The 25,428-nt window shown below is 45.1% G+C and overlaps 1 protein-coding gene across 1 annotated transcript in view; it reads right to left on the bottom strand.

Moving 5' to 3' along the window:
- The window catches only part of LOC132402399 (serine/threonine-protein phosphatase 2A 65 kDa regulatory subunit A alpha isoform-like), a 62,458-nt gene that overhangs the window by 30,979 nt on the left and 6,051 nt on the right, over positions 1-25,428 (bottom strand). The window contains exons 4-14 of the mRNA XM_059985256.1: positions 25,048-25,166; positions 24,623-24,681; positions 22,572-22,630; positions 21,257-21,347; positions 21,064-21,164; positions 20,352-20,584; positions 18,404-18,551; positions 13,125-13,280; positions 5,721-5,835; positions 2,036-2,106; positions 971-1,105 (exon numbers count right to left, since the gene is read on the bottom strand). Of these exons, the coding sequence (XP_059841239.1) occupies positions 971-1,105; positions 2,036-2,106; positions 5,721-5,835; positions 13,125-13,280; positions 18,404-18,551; positions 20,352-20,584; positions 21,064-21,164; positions 21,257-21,347; positions 22,572-22,630; positions 24,623-24,681; positions 25,048-25,166 (1,287 nt within the window). The remainder of the gene's footprint in view (positions 1-970; positions 1,106-2,035; positions 2,107-5,720; positions 5,836-13,124; positions 13,281-18,403; positions 18,552-20,351; positions 20,585-21,063; positions 21,165-21,256; positions 21,348-22,571; positions 22,631-24,622; positions 24,682-25,047; positions 25,167-25,428) is intronic.

Here is a 25,428-nt window from a genome sequence, read left to right as displayed (position 1 = left end):
ATGTTACTCACTGAATAACGTTTTCCATTCTGGCTCTCCTCTTCTCTTGTAATCTGCCTATCACCTCCCCCTGGGTCCTCTCCTCCTTTCCTTTCTTCCATGGCTCACTCTCCTCTATCAGATTCTTTCCTCTCCAGCCTTTTACCTTTCCCACCCATCACCTCCCCCTGGTGTCCCTCCTCCTTCCCTTTCTCCCACGGTCCACTCTCCCCCTACCAGTTTCCTTCCTCCCCAGCCCTTTACCTCTCCCACTAATCACCACTCTTCAATGCCCCCTCCCCTACACAGCAACATTTCCCATCACCTGGTCTACCTATCACCTGCCAGCTTGTACAACTATCCCCCCAACCTTCCTATCCTGGCGCCCTCCTCCTTCCCTCCCAGTCCTGACGAAGGGTTTCGGCCCAAGGGTTCATTCCCCTCCATAGATGCTGCCTGATCTGCTGAGTTCCTCCAGCATGGTGTGAGTGTGTGTGTTGCTCTGGATTGCCAGCATCTGCAGAATTTATGATTATAACATTTTAGAATGCTGGACATCAGCACACAGCTCCAAGCAAACAGTGTGTGTGTGTGTTTGTCAACAGGAAAGATGAACAACTGCTGTCGTTTCCAGGAATCAATATCAGCGAGAGTAAAAGCCTAGACACATCAGTCTAGATTGCAACACGTCCCGTTCTGGCACACTTATCCAGATACCTGTATCTCGTGGTGGAGCATGGAATGCTCGTCACCTTCAGCAGATGGCTGAGCGTACAAGTTCCAGAGATGGCAACCAGCTTTCCGATCGCCTAATGAACAATAAGCGACCTTTCATCACCACTCTTGACTTGACAGCAGCTTTCAAACAGCACACAGAAGACAGCTCTCCGTTGGTATTTGCCTGATTTCGGTAGGCTATTCAAAAAATATCCACGACGTCCACAGGTCACACAAGGGGTATGTTAAAGTTTGCACTTCATGATAAAATTACCTTATCTTTGAGCTGATCCAAGATCAGGGGAAGCAGGTGTTCAACAGTTGCGTCCTTGCCCAGGATGGTGGACAAGCCCACAATAACAGAGGCCAGAGCTGACTTCATGTGTTGATTGGTGTCGGACAAACGTTCCTGGAAAAGAAAACCATAAAATGATCAAATGAAAACATAGACAGATATCTCAGTCAACGCGCACAAAATGCTGGAGGAAATCAACAGGCGAGGCAGCACCTACAGAAACGTCCACTGTACTTTTCTCCATAATGCTGCCTGGCCTACTGAGTCCCTCCAGCATTTTGTGTGTGTTGCTCGGATTTCCCGCATCTGCAGATTTTCTCTTGTTTGTGATTAGATATCTCAGTCATGTTGCCATCCTGCTCCATGTTCTTATGATCCACCTGGTCAGTCATGGATCATTCTTAAATAATTTCTTTTACAGCTTGAGAGATATGTAGTTCATGGAACAGAACCGGCCCTTCAACCCACAATGTTATACTAAAATTCCTATTCAAGTGGGCAATCTAATCTGCACGATGTCCATATTCTTCCGTTTTCCTGACATTCGTGTGTTTATCTAAACATCATTAAAAGTCCCCAATATATCTGCCTCTACCATCACTCCAAGCAGCCAACACCATGTTAAAAAAACAAGATGCTGGAGGAACTCAGCAGGCCAGGCAGCACCTATGGAGAAAAGGACAGTTGACATTTCTGGCCAAAACTCTTCGGCAGGACTTAACCCTTCGGAAGTGGGGGATGGGGAGGTGGGAGAGGGGGGCAGGGGCAGGAGAGTGGAGAGGGGGAGGGGGAGGGAGAGGGGAGAGGGGGAGGGGTGGGAGAGGAGAGAGGGGGAGGGGGAGGGGAGAAGATGTGCTTGGATATTGAGATTTTCCAGTTACAAGCAGCTCACAGTGATAAAACCTGAATTAAAAGGTGCCTGAATCCTCACTTCAGGCCCACCCGAAATACTGAGGGACTTTTTCCTGAAGTGAATGAGATGAGTTGTTACGTTAATTTTAGATAAACTGTATAATCAGCCAAGAATTTGAGAAGTCATATTACCTTCACATACGGCAAAATGTGACTCATTACGACAGTCTCCCTGCAATCTTCTGGCAAGTTTTCACAAAAATCTGCAAGATAGAGTACTGCATGTGAAAGAGTTATTTTCAAACAAAACAATGGAGTCAGAGAAAAGCCTTTCAGCCCTTCTATTCTGTGCTGATCCATTTAAATTGCCTACTCCCATATGACCTGCATCTGGACCATAGCCCTCAATACCACTACCATCTATGTATCTATCTAAACTTCTCTCAAACGTTGAAATCAAGCTTGCATGCACCACTTGTGCTGGCAGCTTGTTCCACACTCTCACGACAATGATAAATCAATAAAGTTTAACAGATTAAGCAATTGCTGAAAAGCATCTGTCTACATATTTGGATCTTTTCAGAAGATAGTGGCAAGAGAAAAATACATTCTGAAGCACAATTTAAGTCGCACGAGAAAAAGCAAGGCCAGTACCTACAGCGTAAACATCAAGGGTCAGATGGCACAGGTTAAATTCTGGCAGACTTGTACGTTCTCCCCGTGACGGCGTAGGTTTCCTTCGAGTGCTCATTTCATCCCCCATTCCAGTTGGTAGGTTAACTGATCATTGTAAATTGTCCCATGATTAGGCGAGGATTGAATCAGGGGAAGCTGGGTGGCATGGCTCGGAGAGCCTACTCCACGCTGTAATCTTAATAAATAGATTTCAGAGCTATCAAATTGGCTCACTCCTCCTCTGTAGTGTCAGCCAAGTTGTTCTGGTGCAAATTAACTCAGTGAGTTGGCATTAAAGTACCAGCTACTGAAGATGACTGGCAAAGAACTTTGGCAGGCATATCACAATTTACTTGAAACATTTGATTTATGGAAACTGGCCAGGCCAAGGCAACTGATGCTGTGATACTTATCCCGGCCAGCTCCACTTTGCACGAAGGCATGATCCATGACTAAACTACCGCAATCTGAAACGCCAAATATAACTCAAACAACACACACAAAATGCTGGTGGAACACAGCAGGCCAGGCAGCACCTACAGGGAGAAGCACTGTCGACGTTTCGGGCCGAGACACTTTGTCAAGCAACACACACAAAATGCTGGTGGAACGCAGCAGGCCAGGCAGCATCTATCAGGAGAAGCACTGTCGACGTTTCGGGCCAAGACCCTTCACGCCTCACAGTCTCACTCCCGCTAGTCTTGAATTGGTTTTGGCAAGGTGTGGATGTGCGATCTTGCGCTCTTAAACTTTTCAGTTTCTACCTACAGCACAGTGATTTTGTGCTTGAAATATTTAACTATGCCTCCTAAGCATCCGATGTCATGTCCTTGGCCATCAGCTGAGCGCGTTAACACTTGAAAAAAAGTTGGAAATTATGAACAGCGTGGCATCCGCTTAAGGCAACACAGCTCTGGGACACTACTGCAGGGAACAGAATTTGCCTTTAAAGTTCCTTTGTTGCTTGACAATGCGCCAGCCCATCCAAAACATTTGGACAGCATTCATCTTAACATAACAGTGCGTATCTTGCCAATATCGCTGATTCCACCACTCGACCAAGGTGTGATCCACATTCAAGGCGTTTTTATTTTTATGGTGAACTATCTCTCAGATGCTGCTAGCAACAGACGATTTTGAAAATCCCGGGAGTTTACCAGCAGAGAGGGAATGGCGGAAGTCGGAACACTTGGCACAAATGGCGATGGACATGGACCCAAGTTTAGAACAGAATCAGCATCTCAGTCATTTCCTGCCGTCAACCCTTCTTCCCTACGAACAAATTTATGCTGAAAAACAAAATGCTGTCAAGCAAACGACTCTCACCACTTCCTTCAAACCGGTGTCATCTCCTGCTGCCAGCAGTTCTGTGAGTCTTCCTTCACCCCTTGCTGTCCTTGATGATCCTGACGACACACAACCATCCACCTCATCCATTTAAAGCTGGCTGACACCACAACAACCACTCATCTCCCAGAGCCATCACACTTGCCACTGTTGGTGAGTACTGTACACCCTAGTATGTTAACTTTCTATGATTTGTTACATGGAATATTACCTTAAGCTGATGAAATATAATACGAATGTTGCCTTCTGGTACTGCCTTTCTATTGTATTGGTATGAAAATGTGAATAAATTACAGATAAAGCATATTTAGGAAGCCCTCTGGAACACATCCCTGTTTACTCCATTTAATTAATTATTCACATTATGCGTTTTCATACTACGCATCGACTGCGAGGAACGTATCCCCTGCATATAACGAGGATAGGGTGTATCTAGTTCTGGGATCAGATCAGGATGTCAAAGGGGAGGCACGCTGTTCTCACTTGGAGAAGTGTCACCTGGCGGTACCTCGATATGTGGTATAACATTAAATAGTGTCATAGAAAAGCACAGCACAGAAAAGGCCCTTTGGCCTCTCTAGTCCATGCTGAACAATTCAAACTGTCTACTCCCATCAGCCTACACCAGGACCATAACCCACCCCCCATTCCCCTACTATCCGTGTACCTATCCAAACTTCTCTTAAATATTGAAATCAAAATTTCATGGACCACTTGTGCTGGCAGCTCATTCCACTCTCATAACTCTCTGTGTGAGGGAATTTCCCCTCATGTTCCCCTTAAACTTGTCACTTTTCTCCCTTGACCCATGACCTCTGGCTGTAGTCCAACCCAACCTCAGTGGAAAAAACCTGCTTGCATTTACTCCATCTGTACCACCCCTCCCGTAATATTATACCTCCATCAAATCTCCTCTCAATCTTCTGCATTCTAAAGAATGCAGTCCTAACCTATTCAATCTTTTCTTATAACACAGGTCCTCCAGACCTGGCAACATCCGTGTTAACTTCCTGCATTCTTTCAAACTTGTTTACATCTTTCACAGGAGTTCAAAGTTCAGGGGTGTCCAGGGAAGGGGCTTGTTGTGCCCATTTCAGGGCAGCTCACTCAGCTTTGCTCCCCACCGGACGCTCATCTCTCACCTGTGGCTGCAAGTAGCCGTTTGCACGTGACAGCAGTCTCACTCCAGTGAGATTGGGATATAGCAGTCCTAGCACACAACATCAGCCTCAGTGGACTGAGGAAAACCCAATGGCAGCTCTGCAATGCTCCGTGGAGAGCGAGGGGCAGGAAAAGGCACAGAAGACATCCTGGTCATCCACTGCAAACAGAAAGACCCCACTTCCTTCTGACGCTTGTTCACACCACCTGACCTGGAATTCTGAGGCCAACAGAGTGCAACTGCCCCAGGCAGAGGCTTTTCCATTTTAAAAACTCTCCCACACAGGTTTCCCATCACCATTGGACAAAATGTGCAACCAGCATGCATCCTATACACAATCTTAACATTTGTCTCCTTACTGGCAGCCACAAAGCAAAGGAACCCAACAAAACCCATTAAACAAAGAAAACTGTCAATCACACAATGCACAAGAAAAAAAGACATTGTGCAAACAAGAAAAGGAAACAAATAATGTTCAGGACTGCACCGCAAAATGCCAGGTTGTACAGCTGGGTCAAAGGCTTGTCTCCGCTAGGAGAGTTACAGGCAGAGATTGCGGTATCATTGCCCAGAACAAGAGTCTATTAATAAAGTAATTGATAGTTGTTTATGCTGCCAGGAAGTTGTCACTGTGCTTCAGCAACAACATCTTAAACTGGATGGCAAAGACAAGAACGAGAATTCCCAACCAACCTTTAATGTTGTTGGCCCCAGCTGCTCGCACTTCAGCCTCGCAATCTTTCAACAAGATTTGGAAAGCAGGAACCAGATCATTTGTCGTGATTTCAGGACCCATGATTTTCTGAAGCTTTAAAGGCAAGAGAAACTAAATGAGTAACAAAGATAGAGCGGGTTTCAATAGCAGCAATCTGTACATTAGCATGTGAACAGAGGAATCACAAACACTACCTTTCTTTCCATGCTCTCGTCTCACTGCTGCCATCAGGTAGAAGGTACAGGAGCCACAGGACCCCCCACCACCAGGTTCAGGGACAATTATTACCCCTCAACCATCAGGTAGAAGGTACAGGAGCCACAGGACCCCCCACCACCAGGTTCAGGGACAATTATTACCCCTCAACCATCAGGTAGAAGGTACAGGAGCCACAGGACCCCCCACCACCAGGTTCAGGGACAATTATTACCCCTCAACCATCAGGTAGAAGGTACAGGAGCCACAGGACCCCCCCCACCACCAGGTTCAGGGACAATTATTACCCCTCAACCATCAGGTAGAAGGTACAGGAGCCACAGGACCCCCCACCACCAGGTTCAGGGACAATTATTACCCCTCAACCATCAGGTAGAAGGTACAGGAGCCACAGGACCCCCCCACCACCAGGTTCAGGGACAATTATTACCCCTCAACCATCAGACCATCAGGTAGAAGGTACAGGAGCCACAGGACCCCCCCCCCCACCACCAGGTTCAGGGACAATTATTACCCCTCAACCATCAGGTAGAAGATACAGGAGCTTCAGGACCCCCACCACCAGGTTCCAGAACAGTTACTACTCCTCAAGCATGAACAACAGGGGATAACTACACTTATTTGATTGAGATATTCCCACAACCAATGACCAGAATCAGAATAATCAGAATCCTTTATTATCGCCAAGTATGAGGACACATACAGGGAATTTGATGTCGGTTTCCCTGAGCTCTCTCTGTACAGAATTAAAAGCAAACAAAACCATAGTGCAAATAATCATAAACTATATACAATGAGGTCCACCTCATTGAATGTACAGGTGGACTTGATTTATAATAGACTAAGATTCAAGTGTTCATAAGACTGATGGCATATGGAAAGAAACTGTTCTTGTACCTATTTGTCCTGGCATACAGTGATCTAAAGTGTCTACCAGAAGGAAGGAGTTGGAACAGGTGATGTCCAGGGCGTGTCGGGTCTACAATAATGCTGCTTGCTTGCTTCCTGACTCTAGATGCATACAAGTTCTGGATCGAGGGCAGCTTCACACCAGTAATCCTTTCCGCAGCCCTGACGGTTCTTTGGAGTCTATTCTTGTGTTGTTTGGTAGCTGATCCAAACCAGACAGTGATGGACGAACAGAGAACAGACTGGATTATTCCTGAATAGAATTGAATCAGCAGCTCCTGAGGCAGGTTATACTTCCTGAGATGACATAGGAAATAGAACTGAGCCTTTTTGATAAGAGCGTCCGCGTTGGGTGTCCACTTCAGGTCCTGGGAGATTGTGACAGCCAGAAATCTGAAGGTCTCCACATCAGACACAATACTGTTGGGTATAGTGAGTGGGGGGAGTATTGGGGGCTCCTCCTGAAGTCCACTGTCATCTCCACAGTCTTGAGCATATTTGGCTCAACTGTTCTGACCACACCAGAGAGCCAGCCGTTCCACCTCCCGTCTGTATGCAGACTCATCACTGTCTCAGATAAGGCCAATGACAGTTGTGTCGTCTGCAAACTTCAGGACTTTAACAGATGGATCCTGTGAGGTGCAGTCATTAGTATAAAGGGAGAAGAGCAGTGGGGAGAGCACACATTCCTGGGGGGCACCGGTACTGATTGTCCGGGTGCTAGAGATGATGCTCCCCAGCCTCACCTGCTGAACCCTTTCAGTCAGGAAGCTTGTGATCCACTGACAGATGGCGGGGGAGACAGTAAGCTGGGTGAGTTTGGAGGGGAGGATTTCTGGGACGATGGTGTTAAATGCCTAGCTGAAGTCAACAGACAGGACCCTCACAGAAGTTCCTGGGTTGTCGAGGTGTTGTAGTATGTAATGCAGTCCCATGTTGACTGCATCATCCACTGACCTATTTGCCTGATAAGCAAACTGCAGGGATCCAGCAGGGGGCCTATGATGTCCTTCAGGTGAGCCAACACTAGTCTCTCAAAGAACTTCATGACCACAGATGTCAAAACAACAGGCCTGTAGTCATTTAGTCCCTTGATAGTGGGTTTCTTAGGGACTGGAATGATAATGGAGTGCTTGAAGCAATGAGGGACTTCACACAGCTCCGGTGATCAATTGAAGATCTGTGTGTAGATGGGGGTCAACTGATCAGCACAGGCCTTCAGGCAGGAGGGTGACACACTGTCTGGGCCTGGCGCTTTCCTGGTCTTCTGCCTCCGGAACAGCTGACTCACCTCCTGTAGTGAACTACATATACCTGTCTGGACACACCCCTGCTGACTGCTCCTGTGGCTCCTCCCACAGACCCCTGTATAAAGGCAATTGAGGCCTGAGCCCGGCCTCTCAGTCTCCAGGATGCAGTATGGTGGTCAACCACTGCTTGTTCCTTCTCCAGTCAACAAAAGCCGATATCTTGCCTTTACGTCTCAGAGTGAGTTATTGATGGTGCATCACCTCCCTCTCACAGATCCTAAGTACAGGTACAAGGGAGTTGAAGTGAAGTGGGGTAGGGGGAGCTGTTATTGTAATGTGGGGTGAGAAAGTGGATACTAAGATGTCAGGGTAATGGATGATGGGGGTTGCAGATAGGTCTGTGTTTTGGCTGGGGGGGAATGAAGGTGTTAAATCTCCAATAAAACTTGTTCATATCGTCAGCCAGTTGATGGTTCTCCACAGTCTGAGGGAATGGTTTCTTCGAGTTGCTGATCTCTTGGAGCCCCTTCCACTCTGACACTGGGTCGTTGTCTGAAAACCTGTTTTGCAGTTTTCCAATGTAGCGCTTCTTCGCTGCCTTAATCTCCCTTGTCAGCGTGTTCCTGGCTCGTTGGTACAGAATCCTGTCCCCTCTTCTGTACGCCTCCTCCTTCTCCCGACGAAGCTGCCTGAGTTGTGATGTGAACCAGGGCTTGTTGTTATTGAATGTGCAGAAGGTTTTTGTTGAAATGCACACGTCTTCAAAAAACTGATGTATGAAGTCACAGTGTCGGCCAGATCATGAAGATCTGTTGCTGCAGCCTCAAAGACACTCCAATCCGTGCAGTCAAAACAGGCCTGAAGTTCCAGCTTTGACTCGTTGGTCCATCTCCTGACTGTCCTGTCCTGACAAAAAGCTTAACCATTCTTAGTTTCTGCCTGTATGTCGGGAGAAGGTGAACCAGGCAGCGGTCGGAGAGACCCAAGGCTGTCCGTGTAACAGAGCGATATGCATCCTTTATTGTCGTGTAGCAGTGTTCCAGTATGTTAGTGACTCTGGTGGGACTTAATACGTTGTCTAAATTTTGGCAATTCATGGCCAATTCATGATCTTACTTTAATGACTCTTTATCTTGTTATTTCATGCTCTTGTTATTTATTGCTGTTTATTTATATTTGCATTTGTACCGGATCTTTTATTGATCCTGTTTACAGTTACTATTCTATAGAATTTGCTGACTATGCCCACAGGAAAACGAATCTCAGGGTTGCATGTGGTGACATGTATGTATTCTGAAAATAAATGTTAATTTGAATTTCAAAATTGAAAATCTGAACTGTACTTTAGCTATGGACTTCATTCCAAGATTAGTTTATATGTGGTCTTGAGCACAGAAAGTGCCTTTTCTTAAGGTCTGTCATTAGCAGAACATTGCAAGTACAATAAACTCTGTACCGTTAGAAATACGACTGTTTTCCAATAATGGATTGGTGCCAATTTCACAAGTGCTCTGGCAACCTTTATCTTGTTCTGGCATATTCCCCCTTCCTCTCCAGTCCTGATGAAAGGTCTCGGCCCAAAACATCGACTGTTTATTCACTTTCTTAGATGCAGCCTGACCTGCTGAGTTCCTCCAGCATTTTTGTGTGTTACCTTACATAGAGCTAATTTTTGAACACAGATTAGTTATCTTGTAAAGGTGACCAATACAAAATCTTTGCCTGTTCCAAGGGTAACAATCCTAAGCTGACAAAATGGCTGTGTTTTCTGTGTGCCTTTGAACACTGGTCCATCTGTAATTTGCTTTAATTTTCGATCAGGTTTACAGTTCTGAATTATGTAATTTTATCATGGGTGGTGGGGTGGAGGTACTTCTCTACCAAGAGAGGTGTAAGGTGTTCCTTCCCTATGCTGGCCTGCAGGTCACCCTTGGGCAAAGTCTAGCACCTGCTTAGCCCACCCCACCTCCCCAATCCGGGTCATGTGAAGCCATGGAGTAAGGTGAAACAGTTGTGCTGATCTATCCTTGACAATATATCCACAGCTGCTTCAGTACAGAACAGAAAGATTTAATCTCAATGCTTTGGGGTAGGACCTGAATTTTCTGGCCTTAAGAAACGGGATTTTAAATTTTTAAAGAAAGGCAAAGTTGAGAAAATATTGTCGTTGATGGCACTGAATCCGAAAGTACGGTACACCAACAACAGTGTGAGCAATTGAAATCAGCTAGTTTCTCAGGTCAAAAAAACAAATAAATAATGTTTCTTTATTGTTAAATAATGTTACCTGATCGTTATTGTTTTCAATTAACTTTTATATGCAATGTGCCTTTATTTTGAAAATTTGGATTACACTGCGGTGAGAAGAGCAGAGATTTCAGTTGATCTGAGTGTTTTCCCAGGCTAGGGAAGTCTAAGACTAAAGGGAATAGATTTAATTGAAGAAACAGCACAGAACAAACTGCACCACCAGTAACCCACCAACTCGTGCAACAATCTACAATGACCCTTTAACCTACTAACCGGAATGCTTTTGGACTGTGGGAGGAAACCAGAGCACCAGGAAGAAGTCTGAGGCAACCAGGTTTATACTGAGAACAAAGACCATCTGGTTCAAAAACTATAAACACACAGGAGATCCTGAAGATGCTGGAAATCTAGAGTAACGCTCACAAAATGCTGGAGGAACTCAGTAGGCCAGGTAGCATCTATGGGAATGAAATAAACAGTCGATGTTTCGGGCCGAGACTGTTCTTCAGGGCTATAAATCTGCCAAAGACACAACTATTGTTGGCAGAATTTCAGATGGTAATAAGGAGCCGAAGAGGAGTGAGATAGATCAGCTGGTTGAGTGGTGTGGCAACAACAATCTGGCACTTGTCAGTAAGACCAAGGAAACTGATTGTTGACCACAGGAAGGTACAGCTGAATCACAAACTCCCTACACCATACCCGGTCTGTGTTAAGTCAGCAGCGGGAAGGAACCAGAAAGGTCCAGTCCGTCAAAAGTTTTAAGCAGCATTTAATTAATGTACTACATCACAAAAGTTACCACAATGACTGTAAGACCAAGGAATTGATTGTGGACATCAGGAAGGGGAAGTCAAGGGAACACACATCAGTCCTAATCAGGGGGATTGTGGAAAGGGTGAGTAGTTTCAAGTTCCTGAGTGTCAACATTTCTGAAGATCTATCCTGGGCCCAATATATTGATGCAATTACAAAAAATGCACAAAAGTGGCTACATTTCCTTAGGAGTTTGAGGAAATTTGATACTCTCAAATTTCTGGAGGTGTACCATGGAGAATGTTCTACCTGGTTGCATCACTGTCTGGTTTGGAGGGAAGACTACACAGGATCAGAAAAGGCTGCAAGACAATATAAAAGCAGCCATTTCCATCACAGGCATTAGCCCCTCTGGCATCCAGAAGCCTTCAAAAGGCAATGCATCAAAAAGAGGGCATCTATTAAGGACCCCATCACCCAAGATATGCCCTCTTATCATTGCTACCATCAAGGTGGGGGTACAGGTGGCACACTCAATATTTCAGGAACAGCTTCTTCCCCTCTGCTATCAGAATTCTGAATGCACAATGAACCCATGGACACTACCTCAGTAATTTTTAAATATCTACATATTTAATATATATAGTAATTTTTATACATTATCTACTGCAATGTACTGCTGGTGTAAAACAACCGAATTTCACAACGTATGCCAGGTCTCTATTCATTGGAGCGTAGAAGGTTGAGGGGGGATTTGATCGAGGTATTTAAAATTTTGAGAGGGATAGATAGAGTTGACGTGAACAGGCTGTTTCCATTGAGAGTAGGGGAGATTCAAACTAGAGGACATGATTTGAGAGTTAGGGGGCAGAAGTTTAAGGGAAACACGAGGGGGTATTTCTTTACTCAAAGAGTGATAGCTGTGTGGAATGAGCTTCCTGTAGAAGTAGTAGAGGCCAGTTCAGTTGTGTCATTTAAGGTAAAATTGGATAGGTATATGGACAGGAAAGGAGTGGAGGGTTATGGGCTGAGTGCAGGTAGGTGGGACTAGGTGAGATTAAGGGTTCGGCACGGACTAGGAGGGCCGAGATGGCCTGTTTCCGTGCTGTGATTGTTATATGGTTATATGGTTATATTAAACCTGATTCTGGGATGAAGTGAAAGTAAGGAGCTAGCATCCTTCTTGGAGGAGATAGATGAAGGAGTTAGTGAGTTTGCAGATGTCATCAATGTTGGAGATTCAGAAAAGCAAGCGAATTTGTAATAAATTTGTAAATCCAGGTAACCCTGCGGCAGGGTAAAAGTCAGTGGTGAAGGTGATGAGAATGCTGGACTCTGCACGAGTGTATGGAGCAGCTCTGGGAGATGCCGGGGAGAGGAAGGTGGATGTGTGTACAGGGATATGTTTGACAACCAAACATGCTGCGAAAGCCCATGTGACTGTATCCCTTTAGTCCCATTACTCCTCAGGCTTTTTTGAAAATTTGTTTAAGCTTACCACTGGCTTTTTGACCTTTTGGCTCATTGTTAAACATAACTGAAGTTCCCCTTAACTTCCTCCAGTCAAAAGCAAAAAATATCAGTGTCATCCACCTGTGCACGTGCTGAATCCCCAGATCCCTGGTACTATGCCAACAAATTTGTTCTAAACCTGTCACAGGATTATCCTTCAGATACACTGAAAAAGATCTGAGCTCAATTCAGACCAACTTGGTTCTATTTCAGATCCATGTTTAAAAACAGGCTAATTAAATGAATCTGGTGAAAAAATCTCAGCACCTTTTGGCATGTCAAACAGCTTTTTATATTAAAAATATGCAGGTGCTTGATTTAACAATTTTTTAAACTATATTAGAGGAACTAATCGTGTTTTCATGACTTTTGACAGAATCAGAAGGGATTCGAGTTGGAACAGAAAACTTAAAGACTAGTTTTAAAATATAAATGCACCGTATCATCACACCAAAGAGATGCACTTTCTGATTTAACAATAACACATACTTCAGAAAATTTGTCTGCCACCACATAGCGAACATGCCAGGATTCATCCTCCACTGCCTTCCGGAGGGTAGGCATCACCATCGCTTCCCGGTCTTCCTGGGGCAGCAGCTGAGCTACGCTCACACAAGCTTCAACTGTCAATATCCTCACCGAATCCTGTGAAAAAGATGTTCAAATGGGGTTTGAGCTAGTTCTTAATTAAAAAACAAAATTAATTTATTGGTTAACATTAGGAAGAACTAATCTCATCAAAAAAAATTATAAAAATAAATATTGGCAATATAACAATTGTTTCCCAGATGATATACGTTCAGCTCACCTAGAAAGTAGCAACAGGTTTTGTTACTTTGCAATGTGTGCTGGAGTCTTCCCGGGATACAAGAACTGTAATGAAGATTTGAAACACAGAAACATAGAAATAGGTGCAGGCTAGGCCATTCGGCCCTTCGAGCCTGCACCGCCATTCAGTATGATCATGGCTGATCATCCAACTCAGAACCCTGTACCTGCTTTCTGTCCATACCCCCTGATCCCTTTAGCCACAAGGGCCGTATCTAACTTCCTCTTAAATATAGCCAATGAACTGGCCTCAACTGTTTCCTGTGGCAGAGAATTCCACAGATTCACCACTCTCTGTGTGAAGAAGTTTTTCCTCATCTCGGTCCTAAAAGGCTTCCCCTTTATCCTTAAACTGTGACCCCTCGTTCTGGACTTCCCCAACATCAGAAACAATCTTCCTGCATCTAGCCTGTCCAATCCCTTTAGAATTTTATATGTTTCAATAAGATCCCCCCTCAATCTTCTAAATTCCAGTGAGTATAAGCCTAGTCGATCCAGTCTTTCTTCATTATGAAAGTCCTGTCATCCCAGGAATCAATCTGGTGAACCTTCTCTGTACTCCCTCTATGGCAAGAATGTCTTTCCTCAGAATAGGGGACCAAAACTTCACACAATATTCTAGGTGCGGTCTCACCAAGGCCTTGTACAACTGCAGTAGGACCTCCCTGCTCCTGTACTCAAATCCTTTTGCTATGAATGCCAACATACCATTTGCCTTTTTCACCGCCTGCTGTACCTGCATGCCCACCTTCAATGACTGGTGTACAATAACACCCAGGTCTCGTTGCACCTCCCCTTTTCTTAATCGACTACCGTTCAGATAATAATCTGTTTTCCTGTTCTTGCAACCAAAGTGGATAACCTCACATTTATCCACATTAAATTGCATCTGCCATGAATTTGCCCACTCACCTAACCTATCCAAGTCATCCTGCATCCTCTTAGCATCCTCCTCACAGCTAACAACACCACCCAGCTTCGTGTCATCCGCAAACTTGGAGATGCTGCATTTAATTCCCTCATCTAAATCATTAATATATATTGTAAACAACTGGGGTCCCAGCACTGAGCCTTGCGGTACCCCACTAGTCACTGCCTGCCATTCTGAAAAGGTCCCGTTTACTCCCACTCTTTGCTTCCTGTCTGCCAACCAGTTCTCTATCCACATCAATACCATATCCTCAATACCATGTGCTTTACGTTTGCACACTAATCTCCTGTGTGGGACCTTATCAAAAGCCTTTTTAAAATCTAAATATACCACATCCACTGGCTCTCCCCTATCCACTCTACTAGTTACATCTTCAAAAATTCTATAAGATTTGTCAGACATGATTTTCCTTTCACAAATCCATGCTGACTTTGTCCGATGATTTCACCTCTTTCCAAATGTGCTGTTATCACATCTTTGATAACCGACTCTAGCATTTCCCCTACCACCGATGTCAGACTAACCGGTCTATAGTTCCCCGGTTTCTCTCTCCCTCCTTTTTTAAAAAGTGGGGTTACATTAGTCACCCTCCAATCCTCAGGAACTAATCCAGAATCTAAGGAGTTTTGAAAAATTATCATTAATGCATCCACTATTTCTTGGGCTTCTTCCTTAAGCACTCTGGCATGCAGACCATCTGGCCCTGGGGATTTATCTGCCTTTAATCTCTTCAATTTACTTAACACCACTTCCCTACTAACATGTATTTCCCTCAGTTCCTCCATCTCACTAGACCCTCTGTCCCTTACTATTTCCGGAATATTATTTATGTCCTCCTTAGTGAAGACAGAACCAAAGTAGTTACTCAATTGGTCTGCAATGTCTTTGTTCCCTATGACCGATTCACCTGTTTCTGACTGTAAAGGATGTACATTTGTCTTGACCAACCTTTTTCTTTTCACGTATCTATAAAAACTTTTACAGTCAGTTTTTATGTTCCCTGCCAGCTTTCTCTCATAATCTTTTTTCCCTTTCCTAATTAAACCCTTTGTCCTCCTCTGCTGGTCTCTGAATTTCTTCCAGTCCGCAGGTGTGCTGCTTTTTTTTTTGCTAATTTATATGTTTCTTCTTTGGACTTGATACTATCCCTAACTTCCTTTGTCAGCCACGGGTACACTACCTTCCCTGGTTTATTCTTTTGCCAAACTGGGATGAACAATTGTTGTAGTTCATCCATGCGATCTTTAGATGCTTGCCATTGCATATTCACCGTCAACCCTTTAAATATCAGCATGCAAAAACACCTTTGATGAAAGCATTCCTTGGATTAGTATATTAGCAAATGTCATGACAGAGCAAAAAGTTTATTGACAAACCAATTTTCTTTCTCCTGCTCTTGAAGCACCACTTTCTGCTGAGTCGGACTGAATCTCCAAGCTAATCACTCAAGTGGTCACTTTTCACCACAGGATTTAGGAGCTGAATTAGGCCATTTGGCCCATCGAGTCTGCTCTGCCATTTCATCGTGGTTGATCCATTTCCCCCTCAGCCCAACCTCTTGCCTTCTCCCCATATCCCTTCACAGAAACATAGAAACCTACAGCCATTCAGCCCCAAAGTTGTGCTGACCAAGTAACCTACTTGAGAAGCTGCCTAGAATTTCCCTACCTCATAGCCCTCTATTTTTCTAAGCTCCATGTACCTACCTAAGAGTCTCTTAAAAAACCCTACTGTATCCTTCTCTACCACCATCGCTGACAGGGCATTCCACACACCCACCACTCTCTTCGTGAAAAGCTTACCTCTGACATCCCCCTTATACCTACTTCTAAGCACCTTAAAACAATACCCCCTCATGGTAGCCATTTCAGTCTGGGAAAGAGCCTCTGGCTATCCACATGATCAATGCCTCTCATCATCTTATACACCGCCACCAGGTCACTTCACATGCCCTGACTAATCAAGAACCTATCAACCTCTCTGCCCTGAATATACCCAATGACTTGGCCTCTGTGACAATGACTTCCTCAGATTCTCTGGCTAAAGAAATCCTTCCTCACCTCCATTCAAAATGGACAAACTGTAGCGATGTGCTACACACAGCGCTGAAATAATGACATGCAGTCATTAAGTCGTTTCGAGACTAGTTTATTCAAACTTCGCAGTGCTGGCACTTAATCCCTAGCGCCCGCCCTCTCTGGACGGAAATGACATCAGAGGTGCATTACCAACGTCTCACCCCGCGCACTGGCTACTTATGAGCCGGTTCGCCTGTGCAGAAAGTGGGTCGCCACAAAACCTCTATTTTGAGATTGTTTCCTCTGGTCTTAGGCACTCCCACCCTAGAGAACGTCCTCCCCACATCCACTCTACAGGCCTTTCAGTATTTTTGTTAGGTTACAATGAGATCCTCCCCTTCATTCCTCTGAATTCAAGTGAGTACAGTCACAGAGCCATCAAACGCTCCTCATACAACAAGCCTTTCAACCCTGGGAATCATTTTCGTGACCCTCCTTTGAACCCATTCCAGTCTTGGCGCACCGTTTCTTAGATAAGGGGCCCAAAACTGCCCTCAATATTCCAAGTGAAGCCTTATAAAATGTGAACATTGCATCCTTGTTTTGATATGCTAGACATCACTGGCAGGGTTTGATTCTGGGGCAAGTGTGAACATCTCCTTGGCTACAGATGTGGAGGTTTACTTCCAGGAGTCACTGGACAGTAATCGGAAGAGAAGATTGCTCAACGCCAAGGACCCCACGTCCAACCACTAACCAGAAGCTAGGGAGGGTCAAAGTGTCCACCCCAGCTCCCCTTCAGCGTACCATTTCTGTACGACTCTGGCTTCTTAGTACACAAGGATACTGTGGAGTGCGTCGAGCCTTTTGCTCGTGGATGCTTTAGGTAGGTGGAATATGAAACGATACACACTGATCAAACGGTTCACTCTTCAGGCAAATGCCTCAAGATAACCATCTTCTTGGAAGAGCATCTCCAGCTGAAGGACTGGAATGGTGTAACTATGTCGATAGACTAACAGGCACTGCTTCCATCTGCTGTAGACAAGGGAACTTTATAAAGCAGGGGCTCCCAACCTGGGGTCCCTCATTTGATGGTAGGGGGTCGACAGAGTAAAAGAGGGTTGTGAACCCCGGTTACAAAGGTAAACAGATGATGCAGACTACAACAATAGAAACTTTGAGCAGGAAGTGGCATTAACAAGGCACAGCATATTGAGTACATAGACACATTAACTGCATACAACTGCATGCAACTCAGTTCTTCGTCACGGACAAACCAGCCTTACTAATCTTTCCCACCTCCAGCTCATCCATACAGTCAAATGCAAGCGGTAGTCGGGGGTGGGGGTTGGAAATCATGCAATTGTTCCAGTGAGCTGAATGACAGCCTGTTACTGGAATGAGCCAAGTACTCTCCATTATTTCAGAGACTGCCATGACGCGTGGAATACAGAGGCTCTTCAGTACAAGCAAATGATACACACGCGACGTAAAGCAAAGGTTACGGCTCCAGCTTCAGCAAAATAAATCATAACAAGCCATGGGGAATAGGATCACCAGGCCTATGTCTTTTCTTCCTAGAAAATAGGGTTTCCCCTTCCACTATACTCGACGCTTCCCTTATCCGCATCACCTACGTTCCCACCACTTGTCCTCACCTACCACCCCACAAGCCTTTCCAGTGCATCACTGTCTATAGCCCCTGCCACCCGCAATAGAATCCTACCATTAACCTGAAACCTCCGCTATCTGCAAGGGACCCCTGCCGCTAATCACACCGCTCCTTTCCCCACCCCGCCCCTCAACGTTCCACATGATTCGCCACTCCCTTGCCCACTCATTCTTCTTGCCGTGGCCTCCTCGACATCACAGGACCAAACACAGATGGGGGGGAACTCATTCGTCGAGCACCTTCTCTGGTTCCGCTGCAAGAGCCGGGGTATCCCACCTGCCACTGCCACACCAGTGTCGGCTCTACAGCAACATACCTGCTCATCAGAAGCCAGGGAAGTGAAGAGGGGTATAAGGTCGCTTCTCAGAAACTCCAGCTCTAGGACCTTGGCGAATTCAGCCAACTTTGATGCTGCTGCCTGGCGGACTGTTGGTGTGTTGTCTGAGCACAAGCTGCCGAAATGTCTACAGAGAAAAAAAATGAAAGGTCACGTAGAAGCAGTCACTCATTGATGCAGAACTTAACAATTCGCAAACAGAAATACAAGCACTGAAAATTGACTTTTCTTCAATTAATGTTTCTAAATCAGAAGCTACTAAAATATTTTGCTAAACGCATCATCGTTATGCGCTGTGTCATACGACGTGGGTGGTCACGATCTTTCCATGACCTTAATTGTTCTTAGCAAAGTTTTCTACAGAAGTGGTTTGCCATTGCCGCTTTCTGGGCAGCGTGTGTCTTTACAAGATGGGTGATCCTAGCCCATTATCAATACTCTTCAGAGATTGTCTGCCTGGCATCAGGGATTGCATAACCAGGACTTGTGACGTGCACCGGCTGCTCATGTGGCCATCCACCACCTGCTCCCACAGCCTCACCTGACCCTGATCGGGGGGGGGGGGGGGGGTTGCTGGTGGTGGTGTCTAAGCAGGTGTTACACCTAGCCCAAGGGTGGCCTGCAGACCAGCAGAAGGAAGGAGCGCCTTACACCTCTCCTTTGGTAGAGATGCATCTCCACTACATCACCCAAAAATCCAATATTTACGGTATTCAGTTTTTATCCTGAGAAATACTTCAAGATAGCAATAGAACATAGCAATTTACAGCACATTACAGACCCTTCAGCCCACAAAGCTGTGCCAACCATGTAGTAGAGTATCAATACTCTAGAAACTGCCTACAATTTCCCTACCATACAACCCTCTGTTTTTCTGAAACAATTTACTGTATCTGAAAGTTTACACAAATGACATTGCATAAAGTTTTAATTCAGGGAGTAAAGCTGCTTGAAATGAACCCCAGATGTGGGTCTTCTTCACTTGGAGCAGAGAAGAGAGATTGGTTGTGGACTACAGGTGCACACAGTTACCAAAGCAACCTTCTTGTCCAGCAAAACTCAAACACCTCTGAACAGGTTTGTTTTTGAACCAGTGAAATCCTCTGCACGCCACATTAATCAAAATGGCCCTGAAGCATAGCAACAGGCTTGACAAGACACAACACTCAAAAAAAGTGCTCCTTTGTAAAACAGCAAGGTCATTTCAACCACGCAGCCGAGAGTAAGTGATTAGCACCACTCAAATATGATGCACCTCGGCTTTTCTTGCTAAAAACACACAAAAAACCTTCAGTTTAAGTCATTAAAAACAAAAATACCGCATTTTCTGTGCTATTTTGGGACTGATTATTCTCTAAACTAGAAGCTTCTACCACTCAGTTAAAACAAGGCCCTGTCCACCATGGTGGTAGCATGTTATCTCCAATAAAACCAAATTAACCAAATTGGGTGGCTGGAAGGAAATACATCCCTGCCAAAGGAGGTGAAAGGCACTCCACTGGCCTGCAGGCCACCCTTGGGCAAGGTGTAGCACCTGCTTAGACCCACCCCCCGATCAGGGTCACGTGAAGCCGTGGGAGCAGGTGGTGGATGGTTGTATGAGCAGCTGGTGCAGATCTCAATTCCTGACACTGACACCAGGCAGACAGTCTCTGGGGAGTATTGATAATGGGGTGGGGGGGGGGGGGTCACCCATCTTGTAAAGACACACGATGTCCAGAAAGAAGGCGATGACAAACCACTTCTGTAAAAAACTTCGCCAAGAGCAATCATATCCATGGAAAAGACCCACGATCGCCCATGCCATATGACGTGGTACATAATGAGCGATACTACAGGATGTAGATTTTCTACAATAATACTGTAACACTCCTAGCTAACTTCTATCATGTACAGCTGCAGCATTCCAAGGGAAGAAAGTACTTACTGACGCAGCTTGGCCTTTGCAGAGCTGGATACCTGAGGGTAGCAGACACTAAAAAGACTGCATGCCAAAGTCCTGGATGTAAAACGGTCTCCACAAGTCAGGTGCTTGACCAGCGGTAGAAAGTGGATTTCTAGTTCTTCAGGAGAATGCTCGTGGGAGATGGCTAGCAGTGAATTGATGGCTTTATCCTGCACTGAGGCGTTTTCCGTCGCTGCAAGGTTCTCCAAGGGAGGCTGATTAGTGGGAAAGAATTAGACTGAAACGCATGTTCTTTTGACATTTACCCCTCATTCAAGCAACCTATCATAACAAAGAAAACATTGCCAGGTCTGGAGGACCTGAGTTATATGGAAAGATTGAATATGTTAGGACTTTATAACTTGGAACATAATAGATTGCAAAGAGATGTGACAGAGGGATACGAGGGGGGTTAGACAGGGCAAATGCAAGCAGTCATTGTCCACCGAGGTTGGATGAGACTACAGCTAGAGGTCATGGGTTAAGGGTAAAAAGTGAAATGTTTAAGGGGAACGTGCTGAACTTTTCTATGACTAATTATTAAGTCATTTACTTTATCATTGCCTGTGGAACCCTGCTGCTTTGAGAATCAGCTTCTGGAAATTAACCTTTATTAAGACGGTAATACCGCCTCAATGACAATAACCACATGACCATCCTGTGCAGTGCTTTGCAGATGTACATCCGCTCTTACCAGCAAACAGTGAACGTACTCCGGTCCACCAACGAACTCCATGAAGCTCCCCAGCTGCTCTGCCAATGCCAGCAGCACCCCCTCTTCTTCGTAAGAGGTCTCTGCATTGAGACAAGAAATCAGTGGCAAGATGACTCTTGACAGGCGATTGTTCAAACCGAGGCAACCTAACCAGGCGCAGCTTTGTACCTACCAGTCAGAATTGGGAGCAGCTCATTCCGGGTACGCTCAACCCCCAAGGCCAAGGCCATTGTGGAGAGCTGCTTGATGACGTTGCACTGTAACTGGGGAAAGGAAAGAAATGAAATTGAACAATGTCATCTAACCCTGAACACAATTCTAGGGGAAAAAAAAGACATTTTTGCTTTAAAATCTGTCAAAATCAAAAATACACAACTAAGTGGTCCTTGTAACAATTAAATGCAGATAATGGCCAACAGAACAGAAACCCATAGCAGTAAGCATTATTTCTAGAGCAGGGTGAGGTTATTGTGACAGAAAGATTGGACCTCACCATTTAGCGATTCAATCCATTTCTTGCTGTGTGTGTGGCCGGGTTACACAACAAAACTATAAATGAAAATGCTAGAGACGGGAACTAAGTTAACAGTTCTTTTAAAACTTACGGGACCCGAACTCAACACATATATACAGATCAATACGCGCCTAATAGCGCAAGCTCAATAACGTGATACTACGGCATAAAATAGTCCCATATTATACAGTGGACCATCTGGTACAGGCACGATTCGTTGGTGCAGTTGATTGTCCTAATCAAAGGCTGGCAGGGCAAGAAGGTATGACGATCATCTTACGTTAAGTTTTCTCATAAGACTGGCCTCCAGTGCCTTCAATGTCTCCCTCTGGAAGTTCATAGGTACTTCTCTCTCTGTTAGGGATGCAATCAAATCAAAGTTATAGCTTCCAATTCAACCAATCATTTATCATTCAAAATGTATACCCCGGAAGGGAGAAACCAACTAAAAATTTACTTGGGAGGTGGGAGAATATCTAAAACCGTCAGAGCCCTTTGGACGGGGGTGGTGGGGGGGGGATGCAAACTGTGAGGAGGCTTTTCAATCGCTGAAAGAGTTGCCGACCCTGGCTTTTGCGGACCCCTGACTGCCATATGCACTACACACCGATGCCAGCCGAGAGAGGTTAGGGGGCGTCCTGTATCAGGATCAGGGCACCGGGTTGAGGCCTGTGGCGTTTGTCGCCCTCCGAGAGAAAATATGCCCGCCACAAGTTGGAATTCCTGGCGTTGAAATGGGCGGTGGTGGGTCAGCTGAGTGACTGTCTCTACGGGGCGGGCGGACAACATCCTGACCTCGGCGAAACTGGATGCCACAGGCCATCGGTGGTTAGCGGCCTTGTCAGTATATGATTTCGGCCTGAAGTACCGGCCGGGGAGCCGGAACGTTGATGAGGACACTTTGTCCTGACGGATGCATGAGGGACTGGACAGGGACGAGGAGTGGGGGAACCATGTGTCAGTTTGCTATCACCGTAAAGGCCGGATCAACTGGGGGCTTCTGTTGATGCCCTACCCCCAGTTTACTGTCACCTGAGGACCAAGAGCTGCCAGAATTGAGTTCTGGGGAAGTGGCAGTTACTGAGTGAGATGACCCGGCCATTGGCACTATCTGGTACGTGGTTGAAAAGGGGGATACGGCACAGGTGGAAAAGACGAAACACGCTTCGATTCCTCTATCACTGAGAGAATGGCCTCGATTGAAGTTAAAAAACCAAATTTTATACCGGCTCATGTCACCCCCAGACCGACATCGGCGTTGGCAGCCGGTCCTGCCGGAGAAGTATTGGAACATTGTGTTGAGGTCACTTCATGATGATTCTGGACATTTGGGGGTGGAAAAGACCTATGGATTGCTCAGAGACTGGTTTTACTGGCCCCGGATGAAGTCGGAGGGTGAAGAATACTGCAAGTCGTGCATTCGCTGCACACGGTGGAAGACACTGCCTGTGCAGGCAGCTCCTTTGTCACACTTGCAGAGTGCAGGGCCCCTGGACCTGGTGCGTATGCATTTCCTGTCCGTAGAACCCGATGTCAACAACACGGCGAATGTCTTAGTTATCACGGATCACCACACTAGATATGCTCAGGCTTTTCCTATCAAGGACCAGAAGGTGACTACGGTTGCAAAAGTGTTATGGGAGAAGTATTATGTATGGCCTTCCCAGGTGGATACATAGTGACCAGGGACGGGACTTTGAGAGTAGACTCATTTATGGGTTACTGGGCATGCTGGGAGTTGAGAAATTGAGGACCATGCCCTATCACTGACTTTGCTAGACATGCTCGGGACCCTGGAGATCAGCAAGAAGAGCAGGTGCAGTCAACATATCGGGCATCTGGTTCACTGTTACAACTGTCCACAAAATGAAGCTACTGCATACTCGCCATATACAGGAAGCCAAGGCATTACGAGTGAAGGCTTGAAATATGGACTGTCCCATATAACTGCTGAAAAGGCATGCTTAATTGGGGCCCAGGCAACTGTCCGAAGCTACACCTTTAGTTTGGAGAAAGTGGGAGGAACCTAAGTCAAACTTGAGAGTAAGAACTAGTTCTACCAGATAAGGAAAGATGGCGATGAAGGGGAACTGATAAGGTCTGTTGTCTAGAAAGAAGCAGAACTTTAAGGACTTCCTAAAGGGGGATGGAAATGTATAAACACTAAATCCATAGTGAAAATAAAGTGATCTGGGCCAAACAACTGAAAGTGATGGAGAGATTACAGACTAGATAATGTTCTAAATGTCGGTTGCCAGAAAAACACTGGCCTGAACACGAGGAAGAACACTTCCTATTTCTTTTTAAAATTAGGACTACATTATTTGTTAGATTGATAAAACCAGACAGGCTTCCAATTATCATTGCATCTCTATTGGTGGAGTAATCCTTCAGTACCATACCATACGAATAGCCTGGATTCTGGGACTCCAGGTAGGTCTTACAAGAGATATTGTTAAGCCTGGAAAATTGTAGCTATGGATGGAGGAAAGATTGGATAAGTTTGGGTTGTTTTCTAGTCTTGAGGTGTATAAAATTGGGAGGATTAAATGGCAGAAATGAGAAGGACTTATTTCCTGAACAGGGGGATTAAAAAAAACTGAGGTGCATAGTAACTGCTAGCAGTATTAAAAGTATTTTCACTCAGAGGGTGGTAGAGGGATCTGAAATACTTCAAAGGCATAAATTCCCCTCATATTAAAAAAGTAAATGAATACCTGAAGAGCTGTGATCAACCGATCTAAAGAGCCTGAGGTAGGTTGTGGAATTAGAATGGATAGCTCTTTTCTAGACCATCACAGATACAATTCCCATCATATTTATTTTTATGGTTCTACGAGTTTGGCTTAGGAAATAGGCAGGTAGGTTCTATTTCTAGAAACATAAGTTAGTCATTCAACTAATTTTTAAAAGTGTTTATACTTGTAAACTTTCAACTTAAAAAGACTTTCTTTCATCAAGTTTTTTTTTGGAAGGTGTCATCTCAGGTGTTTACAGACAGAAAGTTTTGATATGCAGACCTACCCTGCTTAGCAATGCAGCTAAATGACATTTTAGATCTCCTGCGCTTTGCAGATTCAGTCCTGAAAATAAAAAGCAAAAATCAAATTTTGAGCTTAAGAGCTTGGCAGATAAATATCATATTGTCTTTAGAATTTTGCAGTGACAAAGGATCGCAGATCAACACTGTAGACTGCTTTTCTTTTCACAAATTCTGCCCGATTCTGTGCATGTTACAGCAAGCTACACACAACACTTCTGAGCCAAATCCCACAGTCTCAGTAGCACAGCGAATTTTACAGATTATCATTAAAGTGCAACCTAATTTTAAAAAAGTACTTTCAATAGAGGAGAAGGCATCCCATTATGTTTAACTTATAAAACAGTGATACTACCAATATTCTGAAAAGTCTCTTTTCAACTAAGGCTGTATTGTCTAGTGACATTACCTTTGTAAAGAAAGTGGTCCAGCCCCGGACCTCTCAGCAGCAGTGGAGGAAGGCTTGGAGGAACTGGACGTTTCTTTGTTTAGCTCTTCTTGAGCCTTCCTAATTAACTCGGCATTGTGCTGGTAATACAAGAGAAAGGTTAAATGTTCATACTTTGACAACTCTGATAGCTGTCTTCTCCAGATAGCCTGAAGTAGACAATAGACAGTAGGTGCAGGAGTAGGCCATTTGGCCCTTCTAGCCAGCACCACCATTCACTGTGGCTGATCATACACAATCAGTACCCCGTTCCTGCCCTCTCCCCATATCCCTTGACCCTGCTAACTATAAGAGCTCTATCTAACTTTCTCTCGAATGCCTCCAGAGACTTGGCCTCCACTG

Source organism: Hypanus sabinus, chromosome 12 (genome assembly GCF_030144855.1).
Source record: "Hypanus sabinus isolate sHypSab1 chromosome 12, sHypSab1.hap1, whole genome shotgun sequence".
NCBI classification, from domain to species: domain Eukaryota; kingdom Metazoa; phylum Chordata; class Chondrichthyes; order Myliobatiformes; family Dasyatidae; genus Hypanus; species Hypanus sabinus.
The sequence above is the reverse complement of the archived record's forward strand: the minus strand, read 5'-3'. Positions and strand labels throughout refer to the sequence as shown.